Below are 12,257 nucleotides of genomic sequence, written 5' to 3' on the forward strand. Positions count from 1 at the left end.
GCTCAGTAACACGTGCTCAACATGTGCTCAGTAACACGTGCCCAACATGTGCTCAGTAACACGTGCTCAACATGTGCTCAGTAACACGTGCTCAGTAACACGTGCCCAACATGTGCTCAGTAACACGTGCCCAACATGTGCTCAGTAACACGTGCTCAGTAACACGTGCTCAGTAACACGTGCTCAGTAACACGTGCTCAGTAACATGTGCTCAGTAACACGTGCTCAGTAACACGTGCCCAACATGTGCTCAGTAACACGTGCTCAGTAACACGTGCTCAGTAACACGTGCTCAGTAACATGTGCTCAGTAACACATGCTCAGTAACACGTGCTCAGTAACACGTGCCCAACATGTGCTCAGTAACACGTGCTCAGTAACACGTGCCCAACATGTGCTCAGTAACACGTGCCCAACATGTGCTCAGTAACATGTGCTCAGTAACACGTGCTCAGTAACATGTGCTCAGTAACATGTGCTCAGTAACACGTTCTCAGTAACACGTGCCCAACATGTGCTCAGTAACACGTGCTCAGTAACACGTGCTCAGTAACACGTGCTCAGTAACACGTGCCCAACATGGTGGGCCCTAAAATGTTAGTTTTTTACTGTATTCACGCTGTCACTGTTCCATGTCAGTATCTTTAATGTTACTGCACTCTGACCTTTAGAGAGAATTTTAAAAGGAAGAATACCATTATTAGATTTGAACAATACGTTTATTAGGTTTTCCAAGTAAAACTGTACAAAAACAGTCTGTAACAAGAATTCCAAATAAACTCACATTAAAGTACAAATTATGCACAAAACAAACTATGCCTCCTTGTTGAATTACATTTAATTTCTCTCATACTTATTTACAAAGATAAAACACTTCAAAGCCTGGCACCAACTTAGAATATATTGATTCATGTGCGGATCATCACTGAGGTTAGAACTGGTTAACTGTTGGGTACTAATAACTGGTTAATTTATGCAGTACAGCTAAAAACATGAAACGGTTACTCTATATTATAGCACCACATATTTAAAATGTATGCATTTCTGAAATCATGTATGGCACTTTTAATAAGATGTTTTCTTAACATAAGAAATTAGTATTTACACTTTACAAATACATTGTATTATGGCAAAAGTGGAGATAATTCTCAACTAGAAAATGTCAAGTCAAGTTGCTCCCCACTTTCTTTCTGCAAGAATTTAAATGATCTTCCAGGTGAAAACCTTTGGGGGGCGTTTCAAGGACAAGAGGATAGCTGTCAAGATAATGTGTCATTCAGTGGACATACTGTTCTGTAGCATATTCCTGGTGTAAACACTAGAACCCCCTGAAGAACTGCAGAGAGAGTTCATAACCCAGAAACATGGTGGCACTCATGGGAAAGCCTCGGATAGCATTCACTGAGGCTCCGCGGAAGAAGACCTGGAGAGAGAGAGAGAGAGAGAGAGAGAAAATAAATATAAATGTTTTATAAAAAAAGGAATATAATTAAACCTATGTTCATAATAGCCAACCAAACAAATATCTAGCTGAAGCCACATGGTTCAAGCCTATTTAAGCTTATTCAGGCTTTTTCAGGCCAAGTGCCTATCTTGTTAATGATTGTCAGGTATTGATCAAAATGTCCCTTCTCAGTCTCTGTCTGCAAAAACACATTTGAACAAGAGCATCGGTCTGATCACTTGGAATGGGGATGTGACACACAACATATTGACTTTTAACTATTTTGTTACATCACAAACTGACCAAAACATGTTTGAACTCCCTCTTAAGCTGGGAACAACCTTGGCAGTTTGATAATAACTTTTCTTTGGAACAGATCTTGTGACTTTTACAGGACAGGTTGAGTTCACCCCAGTTGAACTTTTAAACTGAAGGGACTAAAACTTACAGCTACTAATACTGTCAGCAATAGTCTATGTTGCCACAAAGCTACACCAAAACCACACATGCAGGCTACTGTATTCCTCTTCAAATTAAATGTACTGACGAATCAATCTTAAAATTGCTACACTTTGGGTTGGTTTCCCGTACAAAGATTGGTCATACGATTGGACAAAAAAAAAGCATGCTCAAGGAAGGATCTTCACTGAAAGTGCTGCTTAGTCCAGGTCTATAGGCTTAATCTGAGTCCGGGAAACAGCCCCTGTGTGTCTGTTAGCTCACATGTATCCCCTCGGTCTTGTAGCTCTGGACGATGCAGTGTACAATCCCTCTGTATTTCCTTGTGTGGAGGGAGTCAGCCTGTAGTCTGCTCTTCACCACGTCAGCCGGAGTAGCCGTGACCCACGAGATAGAACCTGTAGACAGACACATGTCAGGAGCTTCCGGAGATTTACGGTTGCATTTCAAAAAAAAAAACTTCATATGATATGAAGATGTTTCTTCAAACACACTGAACAGGCAGTTTTTAATTATATATATATATTTTTAAATGTGCTGAGACACACTGTTAGAAAGACCTTTCAGTGGGAATGGAAGCTTTTTCCTTCTGTTCTAATCCATTTAAAATCTCCAAAACTGTTAAATGTCCTGTCCATGTTGCTTTCCGCACAAACTGTTTTTATTTGACCAAAAACCTCAGTCCCCCACTTACTGAGAACTAGGGTAAACTACCTGGAGGGTAAACTACCTGGAGGGTAAACTGCCCGGAGGGTAAACTGCCCGGAGGGTAAACTGCCCGGAGGGTAAACTACCCGGAGGGTAAGCTCATCTCAAAAAGTGTCTATTGGATAATGCTAATGTTTCAAACCCCCTTTTTGCAATAAAACTACTGAAATGTTGGCGCCGCCGTCAGGTTACCATCTAGCTGAGCTCCCAAATGTCATTCACAATATGGAGTAGGTTAAAGAGTGGAAGAACTCACTTTAACCTGCATTGGATAATCAAAACCTAACATACAGTAGATGTGACTATATACGAATACATTTTGTAAAAGTTATTCAACTATAAATTACCAAAATGACGATAGATTAACATACAACCTATGGCAATTACCAAAATTACTGAAGATTCCGGTAACTACCAGTAGCTTTGCAACCCTACTGAGAACTGAATCATCCCACATTTCATCAGGATCTCTGTGTCAAAAGGAAATGTTTTAGTCAATACAGCTCCATGCTGTTCACTGGGATGACGTGTCAAATCAGTTGCTTACTCAGCTATACCTGTAGTGTCAGTGGAAAGGAGTAGACTAAAATCAGAGGTCATTCAACTCATGAACTAATCAGATTTGTCTTGGACCTATTACATATGTCCATTGAAGTCTTTATCACAGCAGACTGTTGGGTGAGTAAGACCATGTCATCATTTACAGGCCACAATCTGCTTGGCGGCTGTGTGAAGTAGGCCAATAATTGCATAATCAAAGAACGAGGGTTGGAAATGCTTTCCCTGGAACTTGACCTTTTAGCAGTGATGGCATCACATCAATAAGATGCAGCAGGCAGCTGAACCAGCAACTGCCCAAAGATGCTGGGGTGCAGTGGAGGCTGCTGAGGGGAGGACGACTCATAGTAATGGCTGGAACGGAGCAAATGGAATGGCATGTGTTTTGACGTATTTGATACCATTCCACTGATTCCGCTCCAGCCATTACCACGAGCCCGTCCTCCCTTAATTAAGGTGCCACCAACCTCCTGTGGTCTACAGCATAAACTAAGGAGGCAGATGAGGGCTAACCAAGGAAGTAATCAAACTGGATTATTTGAGTAATCCATTGGATTACATAACTAACTACTTTTATTGTCTGTAATCTGTAATCAGTAACTGTAAATCATCCTTCCAACCCTGGGTAGGCCTACAACATTTTCAAGATGGCATCATAAAATGGCATAAAGTAATGGCAAAGTTTTTATAGGTGGCAGACAAGGCGAAGACAACTATTCAGCTTTGGACTTGACCCTAAGACTGTAAAGGGGCCGTTCTACGAAATGAGTGCCTTTTGTGTACCTTTGATATTTTAAGTAGAAATTGTTCACAAATATAGAACTTTAAAAACGTGTTATTTTAAATAATTGTGCCCTTTAATATAGAATTAAAATCAATCTAATTTTGAATATGAAAAAAGGCTTGCTAAAGTGCCAAAAATTCTTCATGTTGACGTGTCCCTCAGTGTACTGCAGACTACAGTTTTAGTTGAAAGTCCACATAGTAGCAACATTCAAATTCCTGCATAAATGATGATTCCAATGTGTTTAGCCGTTAGTTTAGAGCATGGTGATAGCAACCAGGGACATAAATACATATCAGGACACCGAGGTCCAGACCTCTGTCCATTGTTTTGTAATTATGAAAACATAATAAAAAATACATTTTGTTCAAAATAAATTAAGTCAATTATGGGTTAACATGTAAATATTTCTCCCAGTGTTGATCAAAGCTCAGAACACTTAAATGATTGATCTGACTGAGTTCTAATCACGCCTGCCTCTCTGCAAACAAGTGGAATCATGAACATTGGTTTGTTCGTTATAAATCGCCTGCGTCTCTGTGAACGAGTGGAATCATGAACAGTGGCTTGTTCGTTATGTTCACCTGCGTCTCTGTGAACAAGTGGAATCATGAACATTGGTTTGTTCGTTATAAATCGCCTGCGTCCCTTGGATTTGTGTGCCAGATTTGCAGCACATTCCCCACTCTCTAAAGAGGCTGAAGGCGTCCGCATGCTTCCCAACCGAAACAGTTCGGAAGCGTTTGTGCATATATTATGATGCCATTTTGTGACGTTTTAGTTCATTTTGGACTTCGGTAAGGGGTTTTTCCGTTATTCTTGCACACAACATTTTTTCTTGATGCATGCAGGAGGAAGCAGAGAAGAAAGACAGAGAGAGGAAGCAAGCAGAGAGAAGTTAGTCCAGTGGTTGCTAAACTTGGGGTAGGGGCCCCATGTGGGGTCCCCTGAGAAAATCTGTACTAATGTTATCAAACAAGTTAGGAACTTACATCAATATTTTCACATGGCCTATCTTCCCTATAGGCCGACATTAAAATGCTATCAACGTGCAAACAATACAGTTCTAAAAATGACCTACATTTTCCTTTCTACCGGTGGTTGTCCGTCCACTGGAGTTTATAGTTTACACATTACCCACCTTTTACCACTATTTACCACTGATTATACAAAATTGTAAGTAATTTTCTAATAATGAATGTGAATGGGATAATACAATCATCTGTGTGCTTCATTGATATCCGGTTGTGCGGAGCTTGATTAGTAATGCCTAGGAATAAAAATGTGAATGCTATGTATTTTGAAAAAAGAGATACTATATTTATGTAAAGAGTTGATGATTTTATGCAATTCATCATTCCAACTGACTGAACAGTCACTGATGCTAGGTGTCAGTGTGAATCATTTCTCATATTCCCCCCCCATTTCAGGGGTATAACATTACAGTTGTATAGCTATTAGGCTACATGCTTGTAGATGGACTGAGGTGAATGAAGCTATAGCAACAAGGTGATAATGACTGGGGTCATTTTGGCTTGTTGTTGCTGTTCTCCAAATAGCATTTTAAAAAGTGTTTTAATTGTATACAAATGCAGTAAATAGGCTTCAACTTTCAAAAAAAAATCCTGAAAGGTGGGTGGGTGGGTATCCCCCATCCAGACCTCACTAAAACTCAAACCCTGGTTACGGCCCTGCTAGAAAAGTCAGGATTGTGATTTCGATTTATGTATGGGCCCAATAACCCTCCACTAATACATTCTCTGGCCTAGTGGAAACCAAAACGAGGCCACGGTTTCAACAGAACGCTCCTTTATCTGACCTAAAGGCTAATTTCTATTTGCTTCAACCAAGCACAGCTAGCAACAGTAACATTACCATCCATCCGCAAACACCTTCCAGTTACCTGCCAGTCCTCCAGACACCCATATAGAACAGGGATGAGGTGATGATCTCCCTTCAGAGGATAGCCAGCGACGGAACAACGCGTAGGGGATGAAGTACAGCGTGTACCCAGGGACGTCTCTCAGGACCATGGCCCCGGCCCCTCTGTAAAGCCCCCGGATCCCCTCAGTCTGCAGTATGGAACTGATACAGTGGATGGGCCCTCTGTAGGTCGGATGGCCCTGGAGAGTCATGGAGCGCACAGCGATGTTACCGTTCCCGTTTCCGGTCGTCCCGGCAAGGTTCAGGTTCTCTAAAACACACAAGGAAACAAACAATAAAGATCAGACTGTACTTGACTTTATTGACTACACATGCAGAAGGAGGATAGTTTGGATTAAGGTTCAATCTTATGCGGAAGGAGGCTTTAACTATATACCAGAACAACAGGTGATGGTGAAGATTTAACATGTATTTTATGATGCCCTATACTGTAGGCACCATAAGGATCCATGGGGCAACACACAAGGACGTCTGGTGCACCGTCATATAAAAAAGGTGCAGCAATTTCCATCTTCAAAACGGTGACTGGTGACTTATCACTGATGTAGGACATTGACAGGTGATTATGACGCCTTTAGTTTATCAACGTTTAAGTGAGCTGGTTACAATCCACGGGATTTATCATCTCAAGCTAGCTCGTCCGAGTTGCTGTTGTGAAATATGAATGGCAGTTGAAAGACTGATGGGGCGTTGAACCTGAATAGGAGAATTATACGTTTTCTGTGGTTCCTTGAACTGTCAACTAGACCTCTGAGTAGAGTCCCACTGAAATGAGCTTTCTAAACCCATGAGTACTATAGGGACTGTACCTTCTAGAAAGGTCTAAAAGGATAGTTATACTAGAGGAAATACCTGCTAAAATAATGACCTTCTAGAATGTTCTAGAATGTTGTATTGGGCTTTGACTTTACCTGCTAAAATAATCTAGAATGTTGTATTGGGCTTTGACTTTACCTGCTAAAATAATCTAGAATGTTGTATTGGTCTTTGACTTTACCTGCTAAAATAATCTAGAATGTTGTATTGGGCTTTGACTTTACCTGCTAGAATAATCTAGAATCTTGTATTGGGCTTTGACTTTACCTGCTAAAATAATCTAGAATGTTGTATTGGTCTTTGACTTTACCTGCTAAAATAATGACCTTCTAGAATGGTCTAGAGTGTTGTATTGGTCTTTGACTTTACCTGCTAAAATAATGACCTTCTAGAATAATCTAGAATGTTGTATTGGTCTTTGACTTTACCTGCTAAAATAATGACCTTCTAGAATGGTCTAGAATGTTGTATTGGTCTTTGACTTTACCTGCTAGAATAATGACCTTCTAGAATGTTGTATTGGTCTTTGACTTTACCTGCTAGAATAATCTAGAATGTTGTATTGGTCTTTGACTTTACCTGCTAAACAGGGCAGAATCTGCATCTGCAGTCTGATCTTAACCAGGTCGACCGGAGCTCCGAGTCCCACTGACATCAGCCCTGTCAACATGCTGGCCAGGGTCATGTCCAGCATACCACACGGCTGCCTCTCATCACCATGGCGGAACTTGCTTATAACCCTCTGTGTGTTGTTGAAGAACCCAAACACCACTGAGTTATACACGGTGATGCTGGCCAGCGGGAAGGAGAGACCCTTGAAGAAGCCAGCAAACTAGGAGGAAGAAAAATACAAATGAGACGTTTTATGCAACAGTGTGTTCTGCAGAAGGACTGCGTCCCAGTATACCATTTGGAATTTGGCAACGGGAAGAAAAAAAATTCCACCTCCCAGCCAGAGAGAGGCTACATATGGAGTATTCACAGCAAGGCTCAAGGATATTTGTTAAAACAAAAGCACAGTTGCTTCAAAAGTAAAACAAATATTTCCAGAACTGGTACATCTAGGCCTACGGTTTAATCTACAGATAAGAGTTTGTAAAAATGAATTTAGGATGTTATAATTAACTTTTAGAGTAGTTGTCGAGGTTGACACTTATGGACAAGACCTCCGCAGTTCTGAAGGAAACCATACCAATGCCATGACAAATGGATTATCATGCCAGATATTATCCCATGGCCTCCTATGCATTACTGTGGGACAATACAAAATGTCTCCGCACGCGTGACTAAGTTGCTTTGGGTAAAAGTGTCTGCTAAATGGTATATATATATATATTACATTTAGACTACAAGAGCAGTGACATATCACTTACAGTTTCCTTTCTGTAGATTTGGAGGACACAGTGGAGGGTGTTCTTGTATCCTTTCCCAGCTTGCAGACGAGTCTGTTGTGTAAAAAAAAAAATCAGAGAATGGGAAATGTTAAGAACTTCAACAATCCTCCTACATAAAACAATGGCCTACACAATCTACAACAAGTCAGCTAGGTGATGTGTGGTCAGTCATGTTAATGTTACTGCAGGACCTATTGCCTACTAAATGGTAACTGTGTATGTGTAGATAAACTAATATTACACATTTGGTAAAAACCAATGGTTTGACATTAAGGGCTGATCTATTTCCTAGAACAAGTGAACTGAACAGTTGGGCAAGCTGAGCCTGCTCTGAGGTTGCCCCTATTGGGCCGTTTTTATTTTGTATTTTTTACTGACAACACCAAACTGCAACCATTGATCTGCCTGGTTCCCCTCCATTGTTTAAGTGAAAGAGACAATTGCCTTTCAGACTTTAATGTCAATCCCTGATTTAAACCTCATCGGACAGTTTCCTGGAAAACCAATTAAGCCTAGTCCTGAAACTCAAGATAAACAGAGAATCTCCATTGAAAGTGCATTTTAGTCCAGGACTAGGCTTCATCAGTGTCTGGGAAACCAGTCCTTTATGTGTTGAACTGTGTGTACTCATATCTACCTTGACTGTGTCCAGCGGATGACCCACAATAACACTGGAAGCTCCTATTGGAAAAACAGATGGAAACCACGTTTAGAAGAGTAAGGAGGGATGGATGGATAGAGAGAATGTGAAAGAGAGAGAGAGAGAGAGAGAGAGAGAGAGCAAAAGAGAGAGAGAGAGAGTGAGAAAGAGAGAGAGTGAGAAAGAGAGAGAGAAAGAGTGTGAAAGAGAGAGAGTGTGAAAGAAAGTGAGAAAGAAAGAGAGAGAGAGAGAGAGAGAAAGAGAGCGTGTAAAAGAGAGAGTGTGAAAGAGAGAGAGAGTGAGAAACAGAGAGAGAGCGTGTGAAAGAGAGAAAGAGAGAGAAAGAAAGAGAGAGTGTGAAAGAGAGAGAGAGTGAGAAAGAGAGAGCGTGTGAAAGAGAGAGAGAGAGAGAGAAAGAAAGAGAGAGTGTAAAAGAGAGAGAGTGAGAAAGAGAGAGAGAGAAAGAGTGTAAAAGAGAGAGTGTGAAAGAGAGAGTGAGAAAGGGAGAGGGGGAGAGTTAACATATAATGTTGATTCAGTGGCATCCTGCCTAGAACATCCAACCCTCCTCAGACAATAGAACTACAGTACCACAGATTTCAGGGCAAATACAAGAGAGAACAGAAAGAATCATATCCCAGCCAGACAGCCAAACACTACCACTGCTTAGGGATCATTCTGACTCAACATTTGCAAAAACAAAACTTAGGCCGATAATGTTCATAACTACAGTAGGCTGCCTATAGGCGAATAACAGGCGATGAAGACTGAAAACAGTTACAGCATTCCACAGATACAGTATCATTATGCAATGTGCAACTACTATGCCCCTACTGTCCGTTTCAGGTAGCGCGCCTTGCAGAAGTACAATATAGTCACGGAGAAAACTCGAAAATAAATAGTCAAACATGCACAACTGGTTATTTAATTATTAACTACATTTTTATTGTATGTTAAATGTTGAGTGTTTGATCAAAATGATCAAATGTCCAGCGCTATGTGGGCAATTAGATTTGGAAAATCTGCGCATGTTCCAATTATTCATATATACTTTTTTCTAATCGAACATAGATTAGACATAGGCCTACATAGCAAATGTATTAAAATAAAAAATGTTATGATAAACAAAATCGATATGCAATAGTCCAACACTGCTCTATCCCAAACTCATCCTCACATAAAACCTCTTAATTCAACGGCTAATTGACTAGTTCATAAATAACGGACACTCACCTCCAATCCACCCTGCAAGGAAGTCATCTAGATGAAAACAATTCATTTTTGATAGATCTTAATTCCGTTTCTTCTGTCACAAGTCACCGGTGAGAGGAAATTGTATGCGTCTGGAAGTCAAAGTCGATACAGACACGCGGGATAGGATATTTGAGAAGCAAAGTAATAAAAATGGACTTTTCTAGCATCTATGTAAACCTCCCGTTAGGTATAGGAGGGTCTGTAATAGACATAAAAACAGGGATTGGGCGTCTCTAAACCAATCAGCATCTAGGATTTATGTACGACCCTTGCGGTCTGAAAACAATGGGGAAATTTGTTTTGATGGCCCGGTGCCCCGGCTTAGTGGACAATTTGTTAAGGACCACTGGAATATTCGGAAATGTACCAACTACTCTGAACCGGGGTACAGGGCCATGCATATTTGCCATGAAGCGGTTCAAGCCGTGCTAAATTGTTTTTGCAGTTGGGAAGAAAATAATATCATAAATACTGTAAGCCAAGAGGAATGGCGATGCAAACAAAATATAAACGTCATTGGCCACTTACATAATTATCCACATGGAGGGAGATTGATGCATAAAGCCAGAATTTTTGTACAAATGAATAGTGGAAATGTGGCTTAGGCTTCATCATATCACAAAACATTTACTTTATCAACTTATTTGGGCAAAACAAATAAACTCCATAAACGTTGTGCAACATAACTTAATGAAAAAAAAAATGAAAAAAAAAAACTATTTTCATATTTAATAGGCTATATACCAATGTAACTCTATATATTGTGAAAGAGGAGATAACAGGGGGTTAAACACAGCCTAGCGGTATTGCCAAGAAAACACACAGATAACACTCAAAGATAAGAAACCATTGCACAGCAGGATGGAAAATTACAAGAACAAAATGGTGCCAGATGTGGTAGCGACAGATTTTCTGTTTGCTTGCACCTCTGAACCTCAAGACTCATTCAGAAAAAACTATTATTATAAAAGCCTACACTTTTATTATCATTTGCATTTAGTGAAAATATTCACACCACTTGACTTATTCCACATTTGTTTACTTTTATTTTTGGTTGAGATAGAGACGTGAATCCAACATTAACATATTAATTATGTAGATTCCATTTGAAATCAACCAAAAGCTTAAAAACCAAGGTCAATATGTAGTGTCCATTTTTTGTTGAACCCTGGGTTGAACTGAAACAATATCTGGTGATACAGGCCTAAATATCATAACTGAGGAGAAATTGATAAAGTATGGTCACATTTATTTGCTCTGTTTTTATTTTTTATTTAACTAGGCAAATCAGTTAACCCTTGTGTTGTCTTAAGGGTAAAACATGACCCGCCACTATGTTTAACAGCAGAGAAAACCCCCTAAATTATGACTTTTCCTAGAGTGACCCCAACATTAAAAAAAGTGAAGCATCGCCTTTGTTCATATTTCCATGAAAGCTGTACATCACCAGGGTACAAATATTGCATTTTTGAAAGACACACACACACACAATGAGAAATGTAGATTATGTGTGCTACTGATTGAACTCAGACAAAACTAAGACTTTATTGTGCATGTGCAGCATCTCCCCTCACGACCCCACACATGACTCAAGTTCACAGACAAAATAAACATTTCAGACAAAATAAATATTTATTGAAAGCATTGTTTACTAATGGGGAATGGAGTCGGAGGCTATAAAGGTGCTGCAGATGACAGTCCCCCCAGTTCTCTCTATGCTGAAGCCATGAGTGCACTCTTCAGTGCCCAACAGGTCGTAGATCTGATTTATTCAGATGTCCAGGAGGAACAAGAGAACAATGATTTAGAAGAGTAGGAGGTATCTGAAGAAGAAGATAGTGAGAATACAACCCAGAGCTCGATGCATCATCTTCAGATGAAGAAGAAATCCCCCAAGCTGAAAGAGAGACATTTTTTGTCAAAGAACAGCAAAATAACATTGTCGTGTCTTTGGGGGTACCATTAAACTGAAGATATGTTTATCAATTAGCTCCCTGTAATTATTATCACGCGATTAAACTGATTAATCGTTTAATTGTAATTAACTAGGAGATCGGGGCACCAAGGAGAATATTCAGATTACAAAGCTATAATTTTCCTAATATAACTTTCCTGTACTATAATATTCTATTCTATTACAGTATAGGCCGATTATCTTCTAGTTTAAATGGTGTATTTACCTCGCGTCCAGTCTCATTCCAAACATCGTAAATTGTTGTATCTGCACGAACCCAGTCTTTACTAAAATCATCCATA

At 39.9% G+C, this 12,257-nt stretch overlaps 1 protein-coding gene across 1 annotated transcript; it reads right to left on the reverse strand.

The window, feature by feature from the left end:
* Positions 1–700: 700 nt before the first annotated feature.
* Positions 701–10,277, reverse strand: LOC106604175 (solute carrier family 25 member 48). Its single transcript, XM_014198593.1, has 7 exons — positions 9,981–10,277; positions 8,745–8,788; positions 8,087–8,158; positions 7,293–7,545; positions 5,857–6,147; positions 2,168–2,301; positions 701–1,423 (listed from the first exon to the last, which is right to left on the reverse strand). Exons 1-7 carry the CDS (start codon positions 10,024–10,026, stop codon positions 1,319–1,321), a joined length of 945 nt encoding a protein of 314 aa, XP_014054068.1. The 5' UTR covers positions 10,027–10,277; the 3' UTR covers positions 701–1,318.
* Positions 10,278–12,257: the final 1,980 nt, after the last annotated feature.

Source organism: Salmo salar, chromosome ssa05 (assembly GCF_905237065.1).
Source record: "Salmo salar chromosome ssa05, Ssal_v3.1, whole genome shotgun sequence".
Taxonomy (NCBI): domain Eukaryota; kingdom Metazoa; phylum Chordata; class Actinopteri; order Salmoniformes; family Salmonidae; genus Salmo; species Salmo salar.

What these genes read in the sequence shown, in the direction of transcription:
- LOC106604175 (XM_014198593.1), bottom strand. Translation starts at nt 10,026, where the DNA reads ATGAATTGTTTTCATCTAGATGACTTCCTTGCAGGGTGGATTGGAG. An exon ending in AAATCTACAGAAAGGAAACT is followed by an intron (nt 7,546 to 8,086) that starts GTAAGTGATATG and finishes TCTTCCTCCTAG; the next exon opens with TTTGCTGGCTTCTTCAAGGG. An exon ending in GATTCTGCCCTGTTTAGCAG is followed by an intron (nt 6,148 to 7,292) that starts GTAAAGTCAAAG and finishes TGTGTGTTTTAG; the next exon opens with AGAACCTGAACCTTGCCGGG.